We start from the raw sequence: 26,382 nt of genomic DNA on the forward strand, positions 1-26,382 counted from the left end.
ATCTGAGTGGTGGTCACATAAATGTATTCACTATTCATTTTGAAAAAAATATGTATCATTGACCAGTACATTTATATTTGTGTACCTGTATGAATGAATGTCGTATCTGATAAAAAATTTACCTGAAAAATCTTAACTTCTCATCACTTTGCCCTATAGAAACGCTAATCTTAAATAAAAACATTCTTTTCCAAGCACGCTACCTCTCCCCACTCCACTAGTAACTTTTAATTTGCCACGTCTCTCTCCACAATAGATTCAATAGCCTTGCTCCTCTACCATCAGGTGTTACTGTCCTGTTCTCAAATCTACATATGCCTCTCAATTCTGCCTCATAAGCAGAAAGCAAATACTTCAGACTTTGTATCAAGAAGCAACAATTGAAAATACTATATAAGTACTCACATGAAAAACGAGAATGAAATTTCCACAATTTTTTAAAAATTTTGAAACAGAAATAATAACAGTAAAAGTTTTTGTAATACAGGTCTATTAATAAGAATAGAATGCTTTTTCAAGAGAAATTATTTCACTTAATTGGGGTATAAAGTTAATATTCTATAATTGCTAATGTTTGCAAATGTTCCTCTGTTAGAAACTATTCTTAGCCCCAAAACCACACAAAAACAGGCTGCTATCTGATTGCCAGGCTATAGTCTGCTGATCCGTCGTCTATCAACCTCTTGAAAACATATTACTTTTTAACAGATTAAGAATCTTTTTTTGCTGTCTCTTCCTCTGCTGTCATTCAACACAAATATAATGCCATACTGATGACTCTTTAAAAGCTTGAGCCCTAAAATTCCTTTATTCCACAAATTATGACAATTTTCATCATGTATCTCATCTCCAAGAATTCCAACTTACAACTGATAACCCCTCATCTCCAAGAATTCCAACTTAAAACTGATAACCCCTTCCACCATTACCATTAAAATCTTCATCATCTCAGACTTTCTGCCCTTTCTAATTTTTGTAACACCCTTTTTGATGTCACTTTCTGCCTTAGTTTGGATATCATTTTTAGCTATTTCAAAGATTTTCTCTTTAGTTCTATCATTGATTCTTTCAAACTAATTTCTCCAACTATATACAATTCAGTGTCAATCACTAACTCTGGAAAAAAAAGTCACCTATTCTCTAGGTTCTGGCTAAGGATGACTACAAAATGTTTCAAAATTAGGGAATAATGTTATTCGATCACATCTGTGCTTCTCTAAATGGCATTTACATACTAGCCTACCCCTAAATATGTCTATACTACTCCCATAGCCTTCTACCGCTCCTCGCCCTGAGAATGACCGCCATTATTAGCTCTAAGGTATGATTTCCAATCTCAGTTGGGCCCTCCACACTTAACCAATCCTTGTACTTTCCTTTGATCAGTTTCTTAGTAACCATTTCCAGTCCTTACCTTACTCCTCGAAACCCTCACTGCCTCCCCCTCCCATCCCATACCAATACAGAATGGGCTAGTCTTCCAAAATAAAAAACATTTAGAGCCAAGGGTGGTGGCTCATGCCTGTAATCCCAGCACTTTGCGAGGCCAAGGTGGCAGATCACTTGAGTTCAGGAGTTTGAGACCAGCCTGGGTAACATGGTGAAACCCCATCTCTACAAAAAATACAAAAAAAATCAGCCGGACATGGTGGCGCACACCTGTAGTCCCAGCTACTTCTGGGGCTGAGGTGGGAGAACTGCTTGAGCCCAGGAAGTCAGGGCTGTAATGAGCTAAGATTGTGCCACTGCACTCCAGCTTAGGTGACAAAGCGAGACCCTGTCTCAAAACACAAAACATTAAGGAGTACTCACTCTGTCCCAGAAGAGCGTAGTGTTTTATATGCATTATCTCATGTAATTTTTCTAACCCGATGAGATTGGTGGTAGTATTAACACTTTATTCATGAGAAAAGGTTAAGAGGGTAAAAGAATCTGCTCTGACTGCACAGAGGTATTAAATGACCGAGTCATGAAAGGTCCAATTCAGAGCCCAGGGTCCTAAATATTTCACTATCTGGCCTTCTGCTTCACATGAAAATAAAGAAGAGTGAGAAACAAGTATGTATTCATTCAATCATTTATTAAACAATCATAAAAAGCCTTTATGCCAGACTCATATTATGTGCTGAGAGCACAAGGAAGCTTCTGCTCTCATGAATCTTATATTCTCCAATGTACAACAAATATATGAAACTGTTTTTCTCTTGGTGCAATGTAATAGTCTCCCCTTATCCATGAGCTAAATGTTCCAAGACCCCCCAGCGGCTGCCTGAAACTGCAGATAGCCCCAATCCTATATTTACTGTTTTTTTCCTATACATGCATACCTATGATAAAGTTTAATTTATAAACTGGGAACAAGAGATGAACAATAACAAAATAGAACAATTAAGTTAGCATATATTGTGTGGATACATTGGACAAATGGATGATTCATGTCCCAGTTTTAAGCAAGAGAGCGAGACAGATTTCATCCTACTACCCAGAAGGGCGAACAATTTAAAACTTACGAATTGCTAATTTCTGGAATTTTCCATTTAATATTTTTGGACCATGAGTAACTGGAACTGCAGAAATTGAAACTGCTAAGGGGGTGTGGGGGGGCTGCTGTATCCTCACATAGCAGGATCACTGACTCTATTCTAACCATTTTGCCTTCAAGACTCAAAGCCTCACCTCCTCAAAGTCCTCTTTGCTCACTGAAGATAACAAAATCTCAATTTTGATAGCACTCTACCAGTACCTACCTCTTCGACATTTATTTTTACCTTATATCAAAAACATTCAACTCTAAAGGATAGGTAAGTTGTTTAGTGGTGAGATGTCTGGGTTTTATCTTGGATTTCTCAGTTATATGGCCCTATACAGACGACGAGGGTTTGAACCACACAGGTCCACGTATACACAACTTTTTTTTCAATAAAAGTTACACCAAGTGTGCCTGCCTTTCCTGACTTCCCATCCACTTCCTCTACTTCTTCCACCTCTGCTACCCCTGAAACAGCAAGACCAACCCCTCCTTTTCCTCCTCCTCCTCAGCCTACTCAATATGAAGACAATGAAGACCTTTATGATGATGTACTTCCACTTACTAAAAAGTAAATGTATTTTCTCTTCCTTATAATTTAAGACCATTTTATTTTCTCTAGCTTACTTTATTGTAATAATACAGTATAGAACACATACAACACAGGACTGTCCATGTTCTCAGTAAGCCTTCCTGTCAGCATTAGGATTTATTAAGTTTTGGGGGAGTCAAAACTTATAACGGATTTTTGACTGCAAGAGCTCAGCGTTCCTAACCCCTGTACTGTCCAAGAGTCAAATGTACTTAGCAATTGCTAATTAAATACTCCAGCATCTGTCTTCCTCTTGGTGTATTACAGCTATCTTACCAACATTTTCTCCAAAGAGGTGGGTATTGGGCAGTTTTTCCCACTGATTCTCAACTGCCTGCAGTTCATAGTTTTCGTCTAGCCCTATGAAAATCTAATTCACATTTACATATTCCTCCTTTCCTTCTGTGTGCCATAAAAAAAATGAAATTATAAACAACACAAAAATATATAAAGTTCAGCTAGTTCAGAAGTACTTCTACAAGCAGCTGGTAAAGGCTTTCAAAATATAGCATTTTTACTAGATCTTTTGTCCTCACTTTTCCAGAAAAGAAAACAATGCAGATGCGAATGTTTTACTCAAGGTCTAAAATACAGGTGTAAAAAGAAGAATCAAAGCAAAAATATATCAAGAGAAAGTTTTACATGACAAGACATTCTTGGACATTTACTGAAAATGATCTTAGCCGTTACCTAACGTCAACAACTTTAGAGTTGTCTATGTTTAGAAAAGGTGCATATGAATATGAGGATTATACCTGTCTAACGAGCCACAACACCTGGACGCTGGTTTTTGGGACGTTTTTGTTTTATTGCTTTTTGTCTTTTGCTACACAAAATCCACTCCCCAAATCTAGAGTTCCCTAAGTAGACTTATATTGTAGTCTGCTTCCAGAAACAGAACTCACTTATTTTTCTGGCCAAAATTCGAATTCCTTCATCATTGCAAATTACTTTGCATTATTAAAATGCATCAATTTCCCAATAAACTCACGGTATAACTAATGTCAATTTTCTTTTAGCCAAAACTTTCAAGTCCAATAAAACTTTTAGGACTGACATATGCTTTAAAATGAAGTTCCAGAATTACACATTTATTCATGATATCTTGAGTAGATAATTGAATATTAACGACCAATTCAAACCACATGAAGTCAGTACAATATATCCACTGGAAAACACATTTAAAGATAGGAGGGATTTTTTCTGGGGGGGGGGAGGGGCGGGGGAGCGCCGTCCCCATCTGACGAAATATGCTGTTCTAGAAAGTCCTACTTAACCAAGACAAGAAAACGCAAAGAACTCACAACTTCATGGAAATTAAAGCGCTAGATACTTATTTTAAGTGTAAGAGAATCACTCCAAACGACTCGACATGCAAAAACCCACAGCCAAGCCCAGGCTTCCCACAGTTCCCAAAAGAAAAATCAAAAGCTCTAACAGCACTCCAGGTTGCTTTTACAAGCCAGCCTGTGAAGCTCTAACGTTCTCTAGCGAAACCAGCGAATCGCCAACTTCCCAGAAGAAATGATGCGAAAGTCCCTCCCGCACTGACACCTCAGTAAGTGAAAGAGACGTCTTTTCTCTCTCCGTAACCTCCCTCCTCCTCACTGCCGAATACTGCGGTGCTTCTTAACTGAGACGACGCTAAACTACCAGAAGATCCTTAGTGTCCGTCCAGGAACCAAACTCGCGACCGCCTCGCACGTGTCAGGCCTAGGACTACAGATACCGCCTTTCGGCCTTGCTCAGCACCTCATCCGCCCCCACGCCTTCCTTGCGCCCAAAGACCCCCTCACCTCCTTTACAGAGAGAAACTCAAGAAGCGGAAAGACTAGATGCCGATCCAAAAAGTGCGCGATGCGAGTAGTCAAGTCGTACTCCGCCATCTTGCCAAAGAAAAGGGAGTCTGTGCTCACTAAAACTTTATTGGTAGCGCCGACAAACGAACAGACAGATCCTGTACTGCGCATGTGCTGTGGTAAAACTGGCCTAAAGAAAGGGGCGGGGTTTACCCTGGAGAGCAGAGGACAACGACGCATGCGCGCGGGTTGTCCCACCCTTTGCGTTAGGGCGCGAGTGACGGAAACAGATCCCTCTATTTGTAAGTTTGTCGGTATCCTCTTTCTAATGCTGGCCTTCGATTACCAGTCAGTGGCTTGCAATCTATTCCGTTAATAACTATTGAAAGCTCAGAATTGATTGCTGAGGCAATGTGACTGCATTGGGATGCGGCAAAGGACAACATGAGGAGGCCCCTGCTCTCCAGGAAGTTGCATACAGGGAAGAATATCTAGGCTTTTTCATTTGGCATACGCTAATCATTTTGTAAGCGATTGTTAAAGTGAGGGTGGGTTTTTAGACAGAAAATAAGTGAAACAAATTTCAGATATAGTAAGAGCCATAATTTGGTGGAGATGGTTGGGTTGGACCTATTTAATTAGGATGATTAGAGAAAACTTAGATAGGAATTAAGGAAATTAGAGAAAAGTCTGATAGAGTAACAAGTTAGCTGAGAGTTGTGGTAAGAGAAGGAGGTGATTAAAACTAGAGCCAGGGTAAAAACATGATTGTTGGAACGTACAGCAAAAACAATGACCATGAGACAGGAAGGGACTTAGTGTGTGCGTTTCAAAAATTGAATGGCCTGTGTTTACTGGGGAGTAAGGTTAAAGAGTTTGACAAGGGTCAGGTCATGATTATGGTAAGGAATATGGGGTTTTTTTCTAAGTACTCTGCAGTGTCCTTTGCTAGTTACTTCTCATCTTTTAGGCCTTTTCATTTTGAAGAGCCCCAGGGATCTTGGACCTCTTCTCCATCTAGACCAATGCCCTAAATGGTAACGTCCTTTGCATGCAGTCTGCACATTGACAACTCCCAAATTATAGCCGCAACACTGACTATTAGTCCCAGACTCAAATGTACCCAGCATTTCAACATGAGCTTGTCCCAAACCAAGTTTCCCCATGTAGCTTACCAAACCTGCTCCAGCTGCACTCTTCACCTCAGTGAATGGCCACTCCATATGTACAGTTCCCCAGACTCAAAACCTTAGAGTCATCGTTGACTTTTTCTCTTACACTGTGCATGAAATCTACCAAAAAACCTTTTAACTCTAATCTTTACGGCATATTCAGACCCAATCAGTTCACACCACCTCCAAAGTTTCAACTCTAGTGCACACCACCACTATCTCCTGCTTTGATTTTGGGAATCACCTCTTCACTAATCACCTTGCTTCCCCTCTTCCTCCTGTGCTTTATTCTTCATAAAGCAGCCAGAGTGAAGTTTTAAAAGTCAAATTATGCTTAAAGGTCTCCAAGGCTTGCTATCTCATTTAGAGTAAAAGATGTAGTAGGTATTATAAGTGACCTAACAAGCCAGTAGATCATCTGGACCCATCATTACCTCTCTGACCTCATCTCCTAAATGTTCCCCTCTTGCTCACTTGACTCCAACCACACAGATTTCCCTTCAGTTCCTCAGCTACTCCCATCCTGCTTTCGTCTTGTCCTGTTATATTTGCTATTCCCTCTACCCGGAATGTTCTTCTCCCAGTTATCTGCATAGCTCTTTCCCTGTCTCCTTCATATTTTGCTCAAATGTCATCTGCTAAATGAGACCTTCCCTGACCAGTCTATTTAAAAATGTAACTAACCTGCCTACAAGAACTTCTCATCTTGCTTTCCTGCTTTATTTTTTTTGTTTTACAATATTTTACTTATTTTATTTACTTTTGGTCTTCCCTGACTATTGTATTAATTCCACAAGATCAGGGATTTTGTCATTATTTTAAATATAATAACTGCTTCTCGAAAGTCTAAACAATGCCCAGTATATAGTTGGCACTCAATAAATATTTTTGAATGTGTATATGAGTAAAAGAAGGAGGTAGGCCTTTGGAGAGTGATGTAAAGTTTATTTATTTATTTATTTTGAGACGGAATCTCTCTCCGTTGCCAGGCTGGAGTGCAGTGGTGCGATCTCGGGTCACTGCAACCTCCGCCTGCCGGGTTCACGCGATTCTTCTGCCTTAGACTCCTGAGTAGCTGGGACTACAGGCACGTGCCCAGCTAATTTTTGTATTTTTAGTACAGACGGGGTTTCACCATGTTGGCCAGGATAGTCTTGATCTCCTGACCTCATGATCCTCTCGCTTCAACCTCCCAAAGTGCTAGGATTACAGGTGTGAGCCACCGCGCCTGGCCTGATGTAAAGATTTTTAGTTGAAATGTATTCTAACTATTGTGTGGTAAATGAATTGTGAAGGGGCAGGAATGAAGGCAGCAGGATCAGTTTGATGTTCTCAGACTGGGCGAGGGCTAATGGTGGTATAGACAAGTATATTCATACAAGTAGAGAGAAGAGATAAGATCTAAGATGGACTTTGGTGGTAGAACCAACAAGACTTGCTCCTGGATTGGATATGATGGATAAGGAAGAGTAAAAATCAAAATAATTTCTAGAAATACTACTCAGCTAAAAAGGAGGGGACTAGCTATACACACAACAACCTTAATGAATTTCCAGGGAATTACGCTGAGTGAATAAAAGTTACTTCCCAGCCGGGCGCGGTGGCTCATGCCTGTAATCCCAGCACTTTGGGAGGCTAAGGCAGGTGGATTGCCTGAGGTCAGGAGATCGAGACCAGTCTGGCCAACATGGTGAAACCCCGTCTCTACTAAAAATACAAAAAAATTAACAGGGCATGCTGGCGTGCACCTGTAATCCCAGGTACTCAGGAGGCTGAGGCAGGGGAATTGCTTGAGCCAGGGAGGTGGAGGTTGCAGTGAGCTGAGATCTCACCACTGTACTCCAGCCTGGGCAACAGAGTAAGACTCCATTTCAAAAAAAAAAAAGTTAGTTCCCAAATGTTACATATTAAATTATTTTATTTACATAATATTTTTACATGACAAAATTATGGAAATGGAAACTAGATTAGTAACTGCCAAGGGTTAAGGAGGATGTGGGGGTGGGAGGGAAGTAAGGGTGGCTATAAAAGGCAATAGCAGGGATTTTTGTGGTAATGGAATGCTCAGGATCTTAACTATGTCATTATCCTAGTTGTGCTATTGTACTGTAATTTATGTTTTGTTTTCAACAGCTTTATTGAGATAAAATTTATATACCAAACAGTCCACCCATTTAAAGTATACAGTTCCACAGACATACACAGATAAGTGCAGTCATCACCACAGTCAATTGTAGAACATTTTCATCACTTCAAAAAGAAGCCTTGTACCCTTTAGTTAAGGGTAACTCCCCTATCCTTCCATTCCCCTCACTCCAGCCCTAAACAACCACTTCCTATCGGTACAGGTTTCCTTATTCAAGATGCTTATATGAATGGAATCGTATAATATGTGGCCTTTGGTGTCCCACTTTTTTCACTTTACATGATGATTTCAAGATTCATCCAAGTTGTAGCAGGTATTAGTACTTCATTCCTTTTTATGGCCATTGTATTTATATAATACTCCATTGTAGTTATAGACCACTTATTGTTTACGCATTCATCTGTAAATGGAAATTTATATAGTTTCCATCTTTTGGCTATTAAGGATAATGTTACTATAGTAATCCCAGCACTTTGGGAGGCTGAGGTGGGGGTATCACTTGAATTCAGGAGTTCAAGACCAGCCTGGCCAACATGGCAAAACCCCATCTCTACTAAAAATACAAAAATTAGCCAGGCGTAGTGGCATGCGCCTATAATCCCAGCTACTTGGGAGGCTGAGGCAGGAGAATCACTTGAACCCGGGAGGTGGAGGTTGCAGTGAGCTGAGATCGCACCACTGCACTCCAGCCTGGGTGACAGAGCGAGACTCTGTCTCAAAATAATAATAATAATAATAATGCTACTATAAACATTCGTGTACAAGTATTTTTGTGGACATGTGTTTTCAATTTGCTCAGGTATATGTATAGGAGTGGAATTGCTGGGTTACATCTCTGTTTAATAGTTTGAGGATGTGCTAGACTGTATTGTAGTTTTGCAAGATGTTACCATTAGGGTGAATTGGGTAGAGAGCAAATAGGATCTCCCCTGTGCTTACAAGTTGATCTTACAACTGCATGTGAATCTTCTATCTCAAAATTAAGACGTTTATTCCTGCACTTTGGGCTTAAGAAACTGAGTCCCTTCTGGTGACCAGTATATGGGGTAGAATGGCAAAGGAATATATATGCATGGGTACTTAAACAAGGAGTTCTGTTTCAGGCAAAATGAGATCTCTATTAAATATCTGAGTGGTCATGTCTAGTAAGCAAATGGAGATACTATTCTGGATGAGTTGATATAGTTATCGATTGCTTACAATGCATGTCACCTTGTATGTTTTCAATGATGTGGAAGTATTATATGATCTCTACCATTATGCCATTTACAGTATTGTTGGGAAAGCAAGGATGAATGCCCATGAAGCAGAGAATACATGTTAGTATAAGCTGCTAAATTGTGGGGCATAGTCTGTGTGGCCTCTAAGAGTTGAGAAATAACAGTTGTAATTTGAAGTTTCCTGAAATCCCAGGAAGTTGTAATAAAATATAAACAGGAAAAGAGCCAGAAGTGAGGTAGAGCATAGGAAGTAAGGAAGCAGGTAGCAGTATGAAAACTTTCCAAAAAGGAACAGAGAGCATCTTTGAGAAGCAGAGAGAAATAAGATGCAATTCTATTTGACAAACATTCTGAACTTTTACCACATGCAAGGTACTAAGCTAGGTGTTACTGGGAATATATAATCAATAAGTGTTAGTCTGTGGCCACAGGAGCTTTCAGTCTTATAGATGATAATTATTAATTTATTCAATTTAAACTAAATGCTTACAACATGCTAGGCACTATTCTAGGTCCAGGGAATACAGAAGGAAAGAAAACAACATTCTCTAAAGAAAACTTACATTCAAGTGGAAGGATATAGATAAAAACATATTAACAAATATATACTTTGTTAAGTGGTAATAAGTGATATGAAGAAAAATAACTCAAGGTAAAGGCTAGAGAATGATGGGGAAAGGTTGCTAATTTGTATAAAGTAGTTAGAGAAGGCCTCAATTATAAGGTAGAATTTTTTGTTTGGTTTTTTGTTTTGTTTTGTTTTGTTTTGGGAGACAGGGTCTCTCTTTGTCACTCAGGCTGGAATGCAGCAGCATGGTATCAGCTTGACCTGCAGCCTCAACCGCCAGGACTCAAGTAATCCTCCCACCTCAGCCTCCTGAGTAGCTGGGACTACAGGCATGTGCCACCATGCCTGGCTAATTTTTTAAAAAACAATTTTGTAGAGACAGGGTCTCATTGTGTTGCCCAGGCTGATCTCAAATTCCTGGCCTCAAATGATCCTCCTGCCTTGGCCTTCCGGAGTGCTGGGGTTACAGGCATGAGCCACTATACCCGGACATATAAGGTAGAATTTGAAAGGTAACCTGATGGAAGTGAGAGAGTCTGTGACTGTCTAGAGGAAGAACATTCCTGGTGAAGGAATATTAAGTATAAAGATACTGAAGCAGAAGTGTGCTTGGAGTCCTCCAAGAATTAGCAAGGAGGCTAGAAATGCTAGAGCTGACTAAGAGTAGCTGTGGTAGCAGATGGACTCAGAAGCAATGGTGGGCCAGATGTCATAATGCTTTATAGGCCATGGTAATGACTTTGGTTATATTCTAAATGAGATGGGAAGCTACTATAAGGGTTTTGAGCAGAGGAGTTTACATAATCAGCTCTAGAAAGACCACCTTGAGGGTTAGGGGTGCAGGGACAGAGAGAGCAGTAAAGATACTATTGAAATACTTCAAAAAAGAGATGATTATGGCTTGGACCAAAGTGGTAGCAGTGAAAGAATTGTAGACACAGTGCAATTCTGAACGTATTTTCAATGCAAAATTTGCTAATGGATTAGATGAGAAAGAGAGGCGTCGGAGACGTTTGTAAGATCTATAAGAACTGAGGGCCATTTACTAAGATGAGGAAGGGTATGACAGATGCAAGTTTTAGGGAAGAGGGAAATAAAGTGTTTAGTTTTGGACATACTATGTTTGAGATGCCTTTTTGACATCCAAGTAGAGATATTAATTAGGCAGTAGAACATATGAATCTGGAATCGGGAAAGGAGATAGAGCTGGAGATAGAAAATTAGATCTTTTTAACCTATTGATGAAATTGAAAACCATGGAACTGGATGAAATCTGAGTATGCATGTGTTTAGAAAAGAGATTAGCAGGGTTAAATCTTAGATACTTCAACCTGTAGAGGTTGGGATAACTCAGATCAAATAAAAAAGCTAAAGAAGGATCGGCCAGTTCATGGAAGAAAGAAGAGGAGGAAGAAGAGAAAGTGGTGTCCTAGAAGTCAAAGGAGAGTGGCCCAAGCAGCAAAGAGCAATTAACTATATCAGATGGTGCTGTTAGTTCAAGACTAACCCCAAACAGGAATTGATTATCAGTGGAGGTAGAGCAGATGGAAAGGTTAGTGGATTGGAAGTCTTTTGTATTAAGACTGCTAACTTGTACTACATATATGGAAGACAACAGTACAGGTGGTTCAGGAACAACTTGAACACTGTAGAGGCACAGAAACAGGAAAATGTAAGAAATATCTGTGAAGGACAACTCGGGAAGTGAGCTGACGATTGGAGTCTATAGGGGAGAATTCCTGGACAAGAAAAACCAGGGCCAAGTACAGTAAGTCCCCACTTAATGTTGTCGGTAGTTCTTGGAAACTGCAGCCTTAAGCGAAACAAAGTACAGCAGGTCTTCTAGTAATGTCATTTCATTCAAGGTCACTTCCTTATAACATTGATGAGGAAAATAAACCCAACAACTTGGTGTCATTATACTTAGTTTTGCCTAAAGTCACGGTTTCCAAGAACCTATTGACAACATTAAATGAGGGCTTACTAGAGTAGAAAACTAATGTGAGGAATTTGAGATTTATCTTAGGTCATAAGGAGCCTTGAAGTATTTTTGAGTATGATAGTGAATAATCCTGTCTGTGTTTCAGGGAGGTGATTCTGACAGTTGTGTAGACACTGGATTTGATGAGTAAAATAGAGCCAGGCCATGGAAGGTCTTCAAAACCATATGGGGAAACTTGGATTTGATCAGATAGGCAAAGGGAGCCACTTGTTAAATTCTTAAATAGAAAAAGACATGAAGACAGTGGTGTTTTGTCCTTTAAAATTAAACTGGAAGTGATTTATTTACAAGATGGATTAAAGTGGTGACAGATTGGAAACTCTGCTGATTCCCCTGGCTTTTCCCCTGGAATTTTCCTTGCTGGTTTGTAAAATATCTTGTTTCTTTTTATAAGAGAGATTTAGCCCCAAATATGGAAAATCTGACTTTCTTTAATCTCTTCTTAGTGTTTTAGTTAAAGAGAGATATCACAGAGAAAGCACAGGCAAGGCTTTACCTGGTAGTGTCTAGGTGGTAACAGGTGTAGACTTTGATTCTCACACATTTATCAAATATTTATTGAAGACTTTCCCATTTGGTGATCACAATATCGAGCTATGGGGAAACAAGGGAAGCCAGTCCCAGCCCACAAGGAGTTTACAATTTAGTCAGAGTAGCAAGTGTGTAAAATGTAAACTAGTCATAGCACCAAATGAGAGTGTCTAGGCAGAATACTCCTGGGAGTCTAGGAGAGGAAGTTCCTCGCTGCCAGAGAACGTTCGAGTTTCATGAAGAAGGCAACATTTGACTACCTCTACTTGAATAGATAGATGTTTGGCTGGCTAAGAAGAGGAGAAAGAATATTTCAGGCAGAGGGCAGAGCAGGCACACAGGCTTGGCCTTGAGGAAAAGCCTAGTGTGATTGGAGACTGTGAGGTTTTATGGCTAGAGGGCACAGCGTGCACTGTGTTGAGTGGCAGGACAAGAGTCTGCTGCACTGAGGGATCAGAGGGAAATTGTCAGAAGCCTGTGGACTGTGCCAAAGAGTCTGAATTCTATCCTGCAGGCCAGTGATCCTTAACATGATATTCCTGTTGACCCTTTTGACATCTTCCTTTGCCATGCTTCCGTGTCTCTTGTTCAAATTCAGATTATCAGCCATGACAGGGATAAAACAACAACCAAACCAACCTTGGGATCATCACCCATACAAACTAAATACTGCAATAGTCTTCCAAAGGGTCTCCCTGTCCTGGTCTTGCATCTGTCCACACTGCTGTCTTGATGATCTAAATTAGATCTAACCCTTTTATGGGCTGAATTATATTCTCTCCACATTCATATGTCAAAGTCACAACTTCCAGTACCTCAGAATGTAGCTGTATTTGGAAGTAGAGTCTTTAAAGAGGTGACTAAGTTAAAATGAGATTATTGGGGTGGGCCCTAATCCAATATAACTGATGTCCTAATAAGAAGAGGAGATTAGGACACAGATATGTACAGAGTAAAGACCATGTAACAACACAGGGAGAGATGGACATCTATAAGCCAAAGAGAGGCCTCGGAAGAAACAACCCTATCAACACCTTTATCTTGGACTTCCAGCCTCCGGAATTCTGATAAAATAAATTTCTGTTCTTAAACCCAACCAGTCTGTGGTAGTTGGTTATGGTGGCCCTAGCAATTTAATATACTCTGTCACTTCCAATTTTGTGTAATATAAAGTCAAAACTTCTTAGCCCATGAAATAAAGTTCTTCGGGACCTCATCTCTCCAGAACCCTACACCCCTTCCACAGTAAGCTCTGCTCAAGTAAGCGACCAAGTTTATTGTTTCTTCAATAAAGCTCCTTCAGTCTAAAATGCTCTTCTGTCCTCACCCTGTTGATCACCTTGTCATATTTTAAGATTTGGATGAAGCATCTTTTTATTCTCTATTTCCCATTAGCAAAACTTATCTAAAGTCGTCAGTCTCTTCTTCTACCACTCTCTACTGGCAACAAACTTTTATCTCAGAGCCTATAAGATTATTATTACTTTTTTTTTTTTTTTGAGATGGAGTTTCACTCTGTTGCCCAGGCTGGAGTGCAGTGGCACAATCACAGATCATTGCAGCCTGGGCCTCCTTGGGCTCAGGTGATCCTCCCACTCCAGCCTCCCGAGTAGCTGGGACTATAGGCACGTACCACCATACCCAGCTAATTTTTATATTCTTTGCAGAGAAGGAGTTTTGCCATATTGCCCAGGCTGGTCTCAAACTCCTGGGCTCAAGCGATCTGCCTGACTCGGTGTCTGAAAGTGCTAGGATTACAGGCGTGAGCCATGGCACCTGGCCTCAAAGCCTATAACATTTTAGTTTGCCTTTTTTGTTGTTGTTGTTTCCTCCTACTAAACATCTTGATAACAAAAGACTATGAATATCTGTTATTATAGTTCCAGTTCCCATCTCAGGACCTGGCATATAAAAGTTATTCAGTAGGCCAGACACGGTGGCTTACACCTGTAATCCCAGCACTTTGGGAGGCCGAAGCGGGCAAATCACGAGGTCAGGAGTTTGAGACCAGCCTGGCCAACATGGTGAAACCCTGTCTCTACTAAAAATACAAAAATTAGCTGGGCATGGTGGCATGTGCCTGTAGTCCCAGCTACTCAGGAGGCTGAGGCAGGAGAATCGCTTGAACCCAGGAGGCGGAGGTTGCAGGACCCGAGATCATGCCACTGCACTCCAGCCTGGGTGACAGAACAAGACTCCGTCTCCAAAAAAAAAAAAAAAAGTATTTAATAAATGTAAATGCTCTAGAAATAAATGAATGTGCACAAAACCTGGATATCTAGAACTATGTGTTCTTGAAAGAAATTGGCTTATGTTTTGGGATAGTCTAATGAATACCTGCCACTACTGTGGTGCACATATTTTAGCAATCAGAATGTTCATATCTGCTGATTCCATATATCTCAGATATTTCTAAATAGCCTTAACATTTTAATCAAATAACCTTTCCTGTATACTACATGCAGATGCCTATTACAATTCAATGTCTGCCTTCTTTCGTTATATTTCCAGCTCATTTAGTCAACACACATTTTCTTCATCCCTCTTCTGAGCCAGACACAGTGCTAGATTCTGAGGGTAAAACAAAACAAAACAAAAATGACTAAAATACTGTTCCTATGTAAAGGAACTCACTGGTTGGTAGAAGGGACAGATAGGTCAAAACTTAGAATTCTGCTGCAGTGTGATAAGTACAACCATAGAGATGGGTTATGAACTATTAATGGAGTAGTTTAATTAGGTTAAAATATATACGTATCTTACATCTAAGTGTTTTCTATGTCTTTTCGTAAAATAATTATTGTTTCTTGGAGTATGTATCTTCAGAAGATGACTTTTTCCTGACCTTATTCTCTTGCTCTTGAGGGACCTTATTGGAACTTCCTATGATTACACCTAATGCCTGTGTGAGAATTTCCAGAAGCCTCAATCCTGCTGTCATCCTCATTAAAGAATCACCTGGAGAGAAGATGCCTTTGGAGAACTTTAATCCCCTTCTTTCTTCACTTACCACCTCATATAAAGCTAGGATTGACAGTCAATTTTACTCTATTTCTGAGGCCTCGTAATATGTGAAGTGAAGGATATTGGGAAAGGGGAACTGTCACTGTTCTTTCTCATCTGTCCCCAACACTAGGCCCTGGAATGTGGCTACCCCATTCTTTGGGGGAAGGTAGCAATTTCCAGTAATTGGGAGTATCTCAGAGGAATCTAAAAGAATTGTGGTAAAGCTAAAAGAGTTGACAAGCTAATATAAACCACTAGCCAGTTCAGAACATAATTAAAATACCTATGTATTTGTTTAAATACTTCTAATTTTGTGTGTCTCTTGTAGAATATTCTGTCTGTGTTATCCGTCTTTAAAAATTCCTGCAGTACAGATAAACACTCCCTGCCTGATTACCAGACCAAGTGGTTGGTGATTGTGCTTACTGATAGAAATACAGTGATACTGGAATGCAGCATAGATTTCTAATAATGACAGTTACCCAGTGAATGCATTCTCTTGGCTAATAGACAGTTTGAATTATCTGGCCAAAAATCTTATTTAGCATTTATTTAAAATATTTGGTGTGAAAAATACAGGCTCTTTAAGAAAGTAATTTTAAAATAAAATTGTCATGTTACATTAAGTCATGTATCTCAAGCCAATGCTATAATTAACTGACTATGAGGGAATTAAGCTAGTATTGCATGCGAGTCAAGTTACTGATCTAGCCAAAAAATAAAAAGTAAATATTGAGATGATGTAGGGAGCCAGGCAGATATTCAGCCTGGAATTCAAACAGGAAAACAGGGTTTTCCAGGGACTTCAGAGGCCCAAGGCAGAAGAGTTACCAACGAGAACAGTAATACTGTTCAAAGTTATGGTATGCCCTTTGTCATGTTGTATTTACTTACCTGTTTACCCATCTGTCCCTTCCACTAAACTATGAGTTCTACGAGGTCTGGAATTAGGTGTATTTATAACTATACCCCATGTACCTTTTGGAAGGAATAAAGAAAAAGGAAAGGAGGCCTGTAGTTAGTTCACAGAGGAACAACTGGGATTCATGGGTGCTTGAATATTTTAACATTATATCAAACTAACCTGATAATGTGAGGCTATGAATATGGTTAGAGAAGTCTTCCCTGACTTTCCTATGTAGAATGGCTCCCCCAGTTTCTCATCACCTTCTTGTCATGTGACAAGAACTAAGTGAAGCCACAGAGATACAAAGATGCCTAAGACGATGGTTTTAAGGCAGCGGCAGATACAAAGCAGAGCTCTGTCTGTAGCTGCTGGAAAAGGTTTATCTAGACTACTAGCTTCACTAATAGTCTTTATCTCTTCATGTCTTTTTTATTTTAACAATATTGCTTTTCTAATTTTTTTAAATTTCCTTTTTCACTTCCCTTCTTTTTTTTTTTTTTTTTTTTTTTTTTAAGATGGAGTCTTGCTCTGTCACTCAGTGCAGTGGGGGACTCTCAGCTCACTGCAACCTCCACCTCCTGGGCTCAAGCAGTTCTCCTGCCTTAGCCTCCCAAGTAGCTTGGTCTACAGGTGTGTGCCACGAAGCCCAGCTAATTTATGTTTTTCCAGAAGAGACAAGGTTTCTCTATGTTGGCCAGGCTGGTTTTGAACTCCTGACCTCAAGTGATCTGCCCGTCTCAGCCTCCCAAAGTGCTGGGATTACAGGCGTGAGCCACCGTGCCTGGCCACTTCCTATTTCTTTTAAGGCATTATCTCTTGTGTTTATTTTCTCTGGTATTCCTTTTCATTTCATCTTTGTGTTGGAAATGTTTTTCCTTTTATCTCTAATTCTTTTGTCGTTTTGTCCCCTCAGTACTGAGCTTTTCTGATTGTAACTTATAAGTTACCCAGTGAACACATTCTTCCACAAAACACCATTATTCAAAACCTTGAATAATTTTCCTAATGTTCTTAGACTTGTTTTAAAGTGTGAAGTTACTATTTTGAGCTGTTTTGTGGGCACATCTTCCTGGCCTGCTTTCCTTGTCTGTAGATGTTTACTTGCTCCTTTTTTTTTTTAATAATAATTGTGTATGGGATTTTCCCTCCGTACTCTCCTGGTGTTCAGTTCTAGTTTTTCCCACATTTTTACAATGGGATGGAATGGAGGAAATCTTTTCTGACTTTAAGAAGCTCCCACTTCTGTTGTTTTTGCATAGTGGTCAAAGCGTCAGTGGCTTGCTTTCTGGGATTTCCTGGCCCCGAGCCCTCTCCACTGGACCTTTACTTTTCTTTATCCCATTTATCCCAATGCTGCTTTGGATTGTTTGCAGCAGATTCTTGTCAGTGTGGGGCCATGTCCCAGATGGGAGTGAGCAGTGGCGAGTCACAGGTTTTGGAGTTACAGGCAGGCTGGACTGCTCCGGTGCCCACAGACTGCCAGCAGGAGCGCCACCCTGGCTAAGAGGACAATGTGCTGTCTCCTATCTGGCTGCTCTGAGCAGTGGCCTGCAAGCCCACAGCTGCTGAGGCTCCTGCCTGCACCTGCTCTCACCTGCTGGCAGTGATCTCAGTCCTCAGCTTCATGGCTACCTTCTTCCTCCCGCACAGAACCTGACAGTCTGTGACTGTTGAGGGGTTACCACCACCTGCTTGTATTTTGAGGTCCCCTAGCTTTATTGTAAATGTTGCTTAGGTGTTTTGGCTTTGCCATCTAATTGCTCTGTGTGTGTGTGTGTGTGTGTGTGTGTGTGTGTGTGGTGTGTGTGTAGGAATTCAGAGATTGACAATTTGGGCCACCGCCATCTCCCCCAAATACCAGTCAACTGCTTTTAAAACTAGGACAAACTAGAAATGAGCATTTATGACCTTCCAGAAAGGCTCTTTGAATTAAAGAACAGTCCTAAATATTTATCAAATGTATTTTCCCATGTCCCTATCAGCACCCACTATTCAGCCACTTATTGTTTTCCTAACCAGTTCAGCTGTGTTCAGTTTACTCCCACCCCTCACTCACAGTTTAAGTAACCTTTCTAGTATGCAAATATGACTATGTCACTTGTATTCCTACTGATTCAATCCTAAGTTCTTTGGCAGGGCATCCAAGGTCCCCATGACTGGGGTCTTTCTCCCTCTTTGCTCTGATGTCCCGTCACTTAGCCTTCAAACTCTGTACATTAATAATACTGGTCTGCTTGCAATCATGTACATACATGATGTTCTTTCAAGCCTCAGTGCTTCTGTGTGTCTTATTGTGTCTGCCTGGATTGCATTTCCCACTTTTCTTCTTCTGGCTAATTCTTACTGGACTTCCCAGGCTTCACTGCCCTTCTCTGAGTTCCCACAGCATCTTGTACTTATCTTTATTCTGTCATTTACCAAGTAAGATATATGTTATATGCTAAAGTGTCTATTTCCTCTCCTTGGCAGTAAACTAGGGTCCATATGTTACTCATCCATGTGCCCCAGCATCAAACACAGTGTCTTGCACATAGATAGTTTTAATATCTTCACTGCTTCTTGCTTCTACCTGTCCTTTCTGAGTCATTTTACCTCTCTTGGTATTTCAGCTATGCCCCATTTCATCTACTGCCATGATATATTAAAAGAGAAAAATATCAGTGCTGATGACTCCCAAATTCCTCTTTCTGACTCAAGCACCTCATCTGAGCTCCAGATCATTTATTCAACTTATTCGTTAACATCTGCAATTGCATGTCTCCCAGGAATCCAAAATCAAGGTCCAGCCCTCCACTAGTGTTCCCTTTCTTGATCAATGGCACCCTGTTGATCATGCCAGAAGACAAAAGTCATGCTAACTCATTGTGTTTTTTTTTAATTGCCAAGCATCAGCTCTTGTTAATTCCACCTTCCAAGTTTATCTCAGATTTATTGTTTTCTCACCTTTTCCAGTCACGGCACCAGTTGAAGCCATATCATCTCTCACCTGAAGCCACTGCAAATAGATTCCTAACTATATCCCTGTTTCCACTCTTGACTTTCTCTAATCAATTTACACACGATAGACAAAATTACCCTTTGAAAATGAAAACCTGATTATATTATCCTCTGCTTAAAACCAATCAATGGCTTTTTGTTGTTCTTAGCATGAAACCTGAAAATCCTTAAACTGGCCTGTAAGTTCCTGTTCTTCCTTTTGTGCACGGGCTTTCTTTAATTTCCTTAAATTTAAACAGCTCCTTCCAATCATCCAGTTATGCTGTTTCCTCTGCCTAGATTCTCCTCTCCATCCTCCTTCATCCTCACTGGGGCAAACTCCTATTCTAGCTTTGAAATGGTAACAATTTCTCTTTTTATATTATTTGTTGCATCCCTAAGCACAGTTCCGTTTTGCTTGTTTGTGAACTTTACATAAATGAAAACACACTGTATCCGTCCTTTTGTGACTTGGATTTTATGTTCAACATTGTGTGTAAAGGATTCATTCATGTTGCTGAGTGTATTGTTTGTTCATTTTCACTGCTTTATAATATTTCACATTTCCACAAAATCTATTTTAGACTCGATGAAGTTTAGGGTTTCTAGTTTTGGGCTATACTGAGCTATGAATGATGCTGCTATGAACCTTCTTCTACATATATTCTAGTCTACCCATGCACCCATTTTTTCAGGTATATACCTATGAACTTTGGCAGTTAATACCAAACTGCTCTCTAAAGTGGGCATTCAAGATTACACTCTTCCCAGGAGTATATAAGAGTTATTGTTGCTGTATATCCTTGCTGACACTTTTTAATTCATGGCAATCTGATGGAAGTATATGTTGCATACACTTTTTTATTGTAAATTAGTGTTATATAAAATAATAATATGGTGATATATGGTTGATTAGTTCCAAAAGATGACCACAACAATTCTTCTTACCTCAGTCTCCTTCTGCAATGTGAATCTGTAGCTTCTTCATTAAAAAGTAGAGTCTACTTCTCTTCCCCCTAAATATGGGCTGGCCCCATGACTTGCTTTGACTTCTAGGTCTGGGTCTTCAGAAGCCTGGCAGCTTCTAAGTTTATTTTCATGGAATCCAGCTGCCCTATAGATAAGTTCAGGCTAGACTACTGAATTATGACAGTCTATGCAGAGTGAGGCCAAGTCATCTCCCAGCTCTTCCAACCATCCCAGCTGATGTGGTTTGGATCTGTGTCCCTTCCTAAGTCTCATGTTGAATTGTAATCCCCAGTGTAGGAGGTGGGGCCTGGTGGGAGGTGATTGGATTATGGGGGCAGAGTTCTCATGAACAGTTTTGCACCATTACCCCCTTGATACTGAATAGTAAGTGAGTTCTCATGAGATCTGGTTGTTAAAAGTGGGTAGCACCTCCCCCGCCACCTTCCTCCTGCTCTCAGCCATGTGAAGTACCAGCTTTCTCTTCACTTTCTGCCATGATTGTAAGTTTCCTGAGGTCTCCTCAGAAGCCAAAGCTGCTATGCTTCCTGTACAGCCCGCAGAACTGTGGGCCAACTCTTTTCTTTGTAAAATTACCCAGTCTCAGGTATTTATTTACAGCAGTGCAACAACTGACTAATATACCAGCTAAGATGCCAGATATATGAGTGAAGTCATCTTAGACAACCAGCCTCGGTTGAGCCTTCAGCCGAATGCAGCTGCATGAGTGACCCCAGTCAACATCATGCAGTGACATAATATATGGCTGTTATTTTTTTTTCTTTATTACCACTCCCTTAGAACAGCATGAAGGCTGTGATTCTAAAGCCACAGAGTTGTAGAAATTTTATTATACAGCAATAGGCCATTGAATCACAATATATAAAAAGCCTTAAAAATCCTTATATCCTTTGTATCAGTTTCCTTTAAAAAAGAATCTATCTTAAAGATATATTCAAAATATTATCTTTAAGTGAGTACAAAAATATTCCCTGTAGTGTTATTTACTTTTAAAATATATATATAGAGAGAGATGTGGTCTCACTTTACTGCCCAGGCTGGTCTCAAACTCTTGGGCTCAAGTGATCCTCCCACCTTAGTCTCCCAAAGTTCTGGGACTACAACCATGAGCCACCACACCCAGCCTACATCTTTTTTTTTTTTTGACACGGAGTTTTGCTCTTGCCACCCAGGCTGGAGTGCAGTGGTGCAATCTCAGCTCACTGCAACCTCTGCCTCTTGAGTTCAAGCGATTCTCCTGCCTCAGCCTCCTGAGTAGCTGGGATTACAGTCACCCACCACCATGCCCAGCTAATTTTTGTATTTTTAGTAGAGACGGGGTTTCACCATGTTGGCCAGGTTGGTCTGGAACTCCTGACCTCTTTTCAAAGTGGAAATAACCTCTAAATTTAAAAATTGTAAAAGGTTGTTAATAAAATAAATTATGAGGCTGAGCATGGTGGCTCACACCTGTAATACCAGCACCTTGGGAGGCCGAGGTGGTGGATGGATCACTTGAGGCCAGGAGTTTGAGATCAGCCTGGCCAACATGACGAAACCCTGTCTCTACTAAAAATACAAAAAAAAAAAATTAGCCGGCCATGGTGGTGCACATCTGTAATTTCAGCTACTCAGGAGGGTGAGGCATGAGAATCACTTGAACCTGGAAGGCAGAGGTTGCAGTGAACCAAGATTGCACCATTGTACTCCAGCCTAGGTGCCAGAATGAGACTGTCTCAAAAAAATAAAAATAAATAAATAAATAAATTATGATGCATTCATGAGATAGAACACTATACAGACAAAACTACATTGAAAGGATTTTAATGACATTGGAAACTGCTGAAGAAAAATATCAGGTGGTAATGAATCTATCTATCTTTCTATCTTCATTTCATTCCTGACTTGTTTAAAAAATTGTACATAGAAAAAGACTAAAATTAAATGGAAAAAAATAAACACATTAACAATGGTTTGATGGTTTGATTTAATTTTTCCCATTCTTTGAAAGTTTTTTACAGAGACCATATGTTGCTTATATATAGAGAAAAGAAGCTAAGGTTGTTTTTTGGAGTACAGTCATATACCACATAATGATGGTTTGGTCAGTGACAAACCCACATATACTATATCATGGTCCCCTAAGATTATAGTACATATTTTTACTGTACTTTTTCTATGTTTAAATACACAGATACTTACCATTGTGTTACAACTGCCTGCAGTATTCAGTACAGTAACATGCTGTGTGGGTTTGTAGCCTAGGAGCAATAGGCTATACCATCTAGCATAAGTGTGTGGTAGGCTATACCATCTAGGTTTGTGTAAGTACACACTGATGTTAGCACAGTGATGAACTAGCCTAAGGACACATTTCTCAGAACATATCTCATCTTCTCATTGTTAAGTGACAGAAGACTGTAGTAGAAAATCTGCAGTTAAATTTGACATGCTCTGGCAGAAAAAAATGCCTCTACAGTTGAAATCACACAGGCTGTAGTACTCTACTTCCCCTGGTGGCAATCAGTTCAAATTTCAGGAGCAGACCTGAAGGCTTGATAGCTCAGATTTTTCAAAGTTGAACAATATAGCGTTTCTATCTCTTAATTTCTCAGAATTAATAAGAAAAAAAGGCCATACTATTTTACTGTTAGAATTATTTTGTAAAGCAAAGAGCATTTGAAAGTCCTGAAGGTAGGAAGAACATAATCTGAAAATAAATGACAATCCTTTAGATACATCGAACTTTATGAATAACTCATTATGGTCTTATTAATTTTCATTTTTCTATGGACTGGTGGAAACTTCATTTGGGAAACTCTGGCTCAAAGAAAGAAAAAACAATGCTAAAAGTTAAAATTACACAGGGATAGCAAATGTCATATATATTCTTCCTTGGTAGGAAAGCACCTAGGTTTCCCAATAAATTATCTTTAAAGTAGAGAGTAATAGAACTTCTAGAGCCATTGAGTTAAGTTAGGTTTCTTTCTAGGGCAGAGTTTCTCTAAGTGGAAGTGCTTATTAAATAATCAGTCTCAGGGACCCTACCTAGACCCACCGATATTGAACCTCTGGGATTGTGACCTAGGAATCTAGATTTTTAACAACATCCTCAGGAGAGTCTTATACACTTAAACTTGGAAACATTGTCTTTGAGGGGTTCTCTGTCTTGATCTGGTTGGTGGTTACATGGCTGTAGACTATGGAAAGATTTATCAAGATGTACACTTGTGTACTTTACATAAGTGACACCTCATTAAAAAGCAAAAAGAAACAAAAAATGCTAGGAATTACATAATGCTTTAACAAAACAAGTAAACTTACTGTTTTGAAATTTTTAACTAACATTTGTGGCCATAATTTATATATTTCTGTTGTACTGAAGCAGATTGTTTTGCATTTTTGTTAGCAAACTTCGGCAGTGGTCATTTTAGAAAGAATCTTGTACATACTTTTGATTAAAACACTTGATTTTGTTAGTGAAAAAAGAATTCTAATTTATAGCCAAGAATTTTTGGCCACTATTTTTTTTCTTGGATATAGATAACATTTATTATTTTACATTTTAAAAAATTTATATTACTTTAGGAGGTTGATGAGTCAAGTAAATGGTACTTTGAACACCCTGTTGTCTTTGTTTTGTGGCAGTGAAGAAATGAAAATTTCTGTAAAAAGAAAGAGAGGAAAGAAGGAAGGAAGGGTGGGAGCTGGAAGGAGAAAGGGAGGGAGAAAAGAAGGAAGAAAACAAGGAAAAACAGTAGGAAAGAAAATGGAAGCAACCATTGCCCCAAGGACAAAAACTATTCCTGCCCACCCTCTCAAAACTAATCCCCTCAAATAGCCCAAGACGTTTCATATGTTTTTATCCTTAGTTACATCTCCAGCTATTTATTCTTTGATTCTCATCTAGAACAGCCTCTAGCTATTGTAACACTTTATGTTTGAATATATTTTGTCATTGTTTCCATTAGTGTATCTGTACAAACTTTTTTTTTTTTTTAAAATATGACTGTTACTCCATTGAAAAGAGAAGAGCAGGATTCACTATAAGGGGCAGAGAATCTGTGGCCTCTCATTTTGATCCCTGATTTATCACACACCTTCACAGTTTTACCAGTGTCAGAAGGAGGCCTGTTTTCTCCTGGAATGCTACATTCTTTGGGGATGAAGTGTTCAGAGTCTTTAACACTGCATTGGAGTGTCTCTGGAGTGTTTAGCATCTGGATACAGCCGTCATCACAGTAATGAGAGATAGAGCAGGCCAGAGCTGGCTCTGTCTGGAGGGAAAAACAGGATCAACACCAAATCTACCATGGCTCTTTCCGTTGTTACAAAAATAATGGATCAATAAGGCATCTCTGTGAAATACTTATTCCATCACCCAATCTATTGTTTACACATAGTTAGAAAGTGAGTCTAATAGTTAATGACATTACTATAAAATTTCAGGAGATTATAAACCATAATTTTCAGGAGATTAATAACCATAACAACAGTTGCAGTCTGTTTTTGTAAACTCTGTTTTCCTCATACAAATGTAATATCTTTCTCTTTTTCAATAATAGTACTAATAATATTAGAAGGACTTCTGAAATATAACAAATGGCCCATGTTTGCTCAAATAGTCTTTCGTTAGTATCACCGAGAGACAAAATTCTATGCTAGATAGATCATCTGACTTATTTTGTATGTATAAAAAACTTGCATAGCTTTTATTATAAAAATCACACACGTATGTAATAAAAAGCTGAAAAGATCATAATTAAAGTCTCTGGTGGAACAGCCACTTAGAGATAATCACTAATACCAACTTACAATAGAGGTATGTTCTGATAAAGCCATCATAAGTCAAAAATATCATAAATCAAAAATGCAACTAATATCCCAATAAACCCATTGTAAAGTCAAAAAATCATAAGTTGAATCATTGTAAGTCAGTGGCCATCTGTATTTGTAGAGATACATCAAGAGTGAGATAGATCATTGCATTTATTTAGCACAAACTATGACCAGACCTTGTGTTATGAATACTAGCTCATCTAGGTATTACTGTTATAAACACTATTTTTACAGAGGAGAAAGCCAAGAAACAAAGTTAAATAATGTATCCAAGGTCATACCACTAGTAGATGGTAGAGCTAGAATTTGAGGCCAAGCAGTCTGACTTTGAAGTTTTTATTCTTAATCAATTGCTAGGGTTACAATTACATATATATGTGTATATAATTTTTTTTTGAGACAGGGTCTCGCTCTGTTGCCCAGGCTAGAGTACAGTGACACAGTTTTGGCTCACTGCAGCCTCAACCTCCTGGGCTGGAGTCATTCTACCTCAGCCCCACAAAAAGCTGGGACTACAGGTGTGCACCACCATGCCTGGCTAATTTTAAAAAATATATTTTTGTAGAGATGGGGTCCCGCTATGTTGCCCATGCTGATCTTGAACTCCGGAGCTCAAGTAATCCTCCTGCCATGGCCCCCTAAAATGCTGGGATTATAGGCATGAGCTACTGTGCCCAGCCATCAGCATATTTTTAAACAGCTTTATTGAGGTATAATTGATATAATAAACTGCACATATTTAAAATATACAATTTAGTAAATTTCAAAAACTATTTTTCAGTGTACATTCCAATAGTGTTCAATATATTCATATTGTTGTGTAACACATATTCAGAACTTTTCATCTTGCAGAACTGAAACTCTACCCATTAGACAGTAACAATCCATTTCTCCCTCCCCTCAGCCTCTGGCAACCACCATTCTACTTTTTGTTTCTATGAATTGACTGTTTTAGATAGTGGAATCATACAGTATTTGTGATGTTGTTACTAGCTTATTTCATTTAGCAGAATGTCCCCAAGGTTCATCCATGTTGTAGTATGTGTCAGAACCTCTTTCCTTTTTTTAAGGCTGAATAATATTCCATTGCGTGTATACCACAATTTGCTTATCCATTCATCTATCAATGAA

At 39.4% G+C, this 26,382-nt stretch overlaps 1 protein-coding gene and 2 long non-coding RNA genes across 4 annotated transcripts in view; 1 reads left to right on the top strand and 2 right to left on the bottom strand.

The window, feature by feature from the left end:
* Positions 1-5,105, bottom strand: part of EIF3E (eukaryotic translation initiation factor 3 subunit E) — a 47,119-nt gene extending 42,014 nt beyond the window's left edge. The window contains exon 1 of one of the 2 annotated variants that reach the window (XM_016959776.2): positions 4,916-5,105. In XM_016959776.2, coding sequence (XP_016815265.1) covers positions 4,916-5,089 — 174 coding nt within the window. In that variant the 5' untranslated portion in view covers positions 5,090-5,105. The remainder of the gene's footprint in view (positions 1-4,915) is intronic. The other variant, XM_063817347.1, reaches the window with a different exon arrangement.
* Positions 5,106-5,126: 21 nt separating this feature from the next.
* LOC107976410 (uncharacterized) overlaps positions 5,127-26,382 on the top strand; it is a 37,967-nt gene continuing 16,711 nt past the window's right edge. Inside the window, exon 1 of the long non-coding RNA XR_001720364.4 lies at positions 5,127-5,220. This is a non-coding gene — a long non-coding RNA (uncharacterized LOC107976410). The remainder of the gene's footprint in view (positions 5,221-26,382) is intronic.
* LOC112204196 (uncharacterized) overlaps positions 22,381-26,382 on the bottom strand; it is a 182,413-nt gene continuing 178,411 nt past the window's right edge. The window contains exon 4 of the long non-coding RNA XR_002937741.3: positions 22,381-24,689. This is a non-coding gene — a long non-coding RNA (uncharacterized LOC112204196). The remainder of the gene's footprint in view (positions 24,690-26,382) is intronic.

The sequence above is a fragment of the Pan troglodytes genome, chromosome 7 (assembly GCF_028858775.2).
Source record: "Pan troglodytes isolate AG18354 chromosome 7, NHGRI_mPanTro3-v2.0_pri, whole genome shotgun sequence".
In the NCBI taxonomy this organism is placed as follows: Eukaryota; Metazoa; Chordata; class Mammalia; order Primates; family Hominidae; genus Pan; species Pan troglodytes.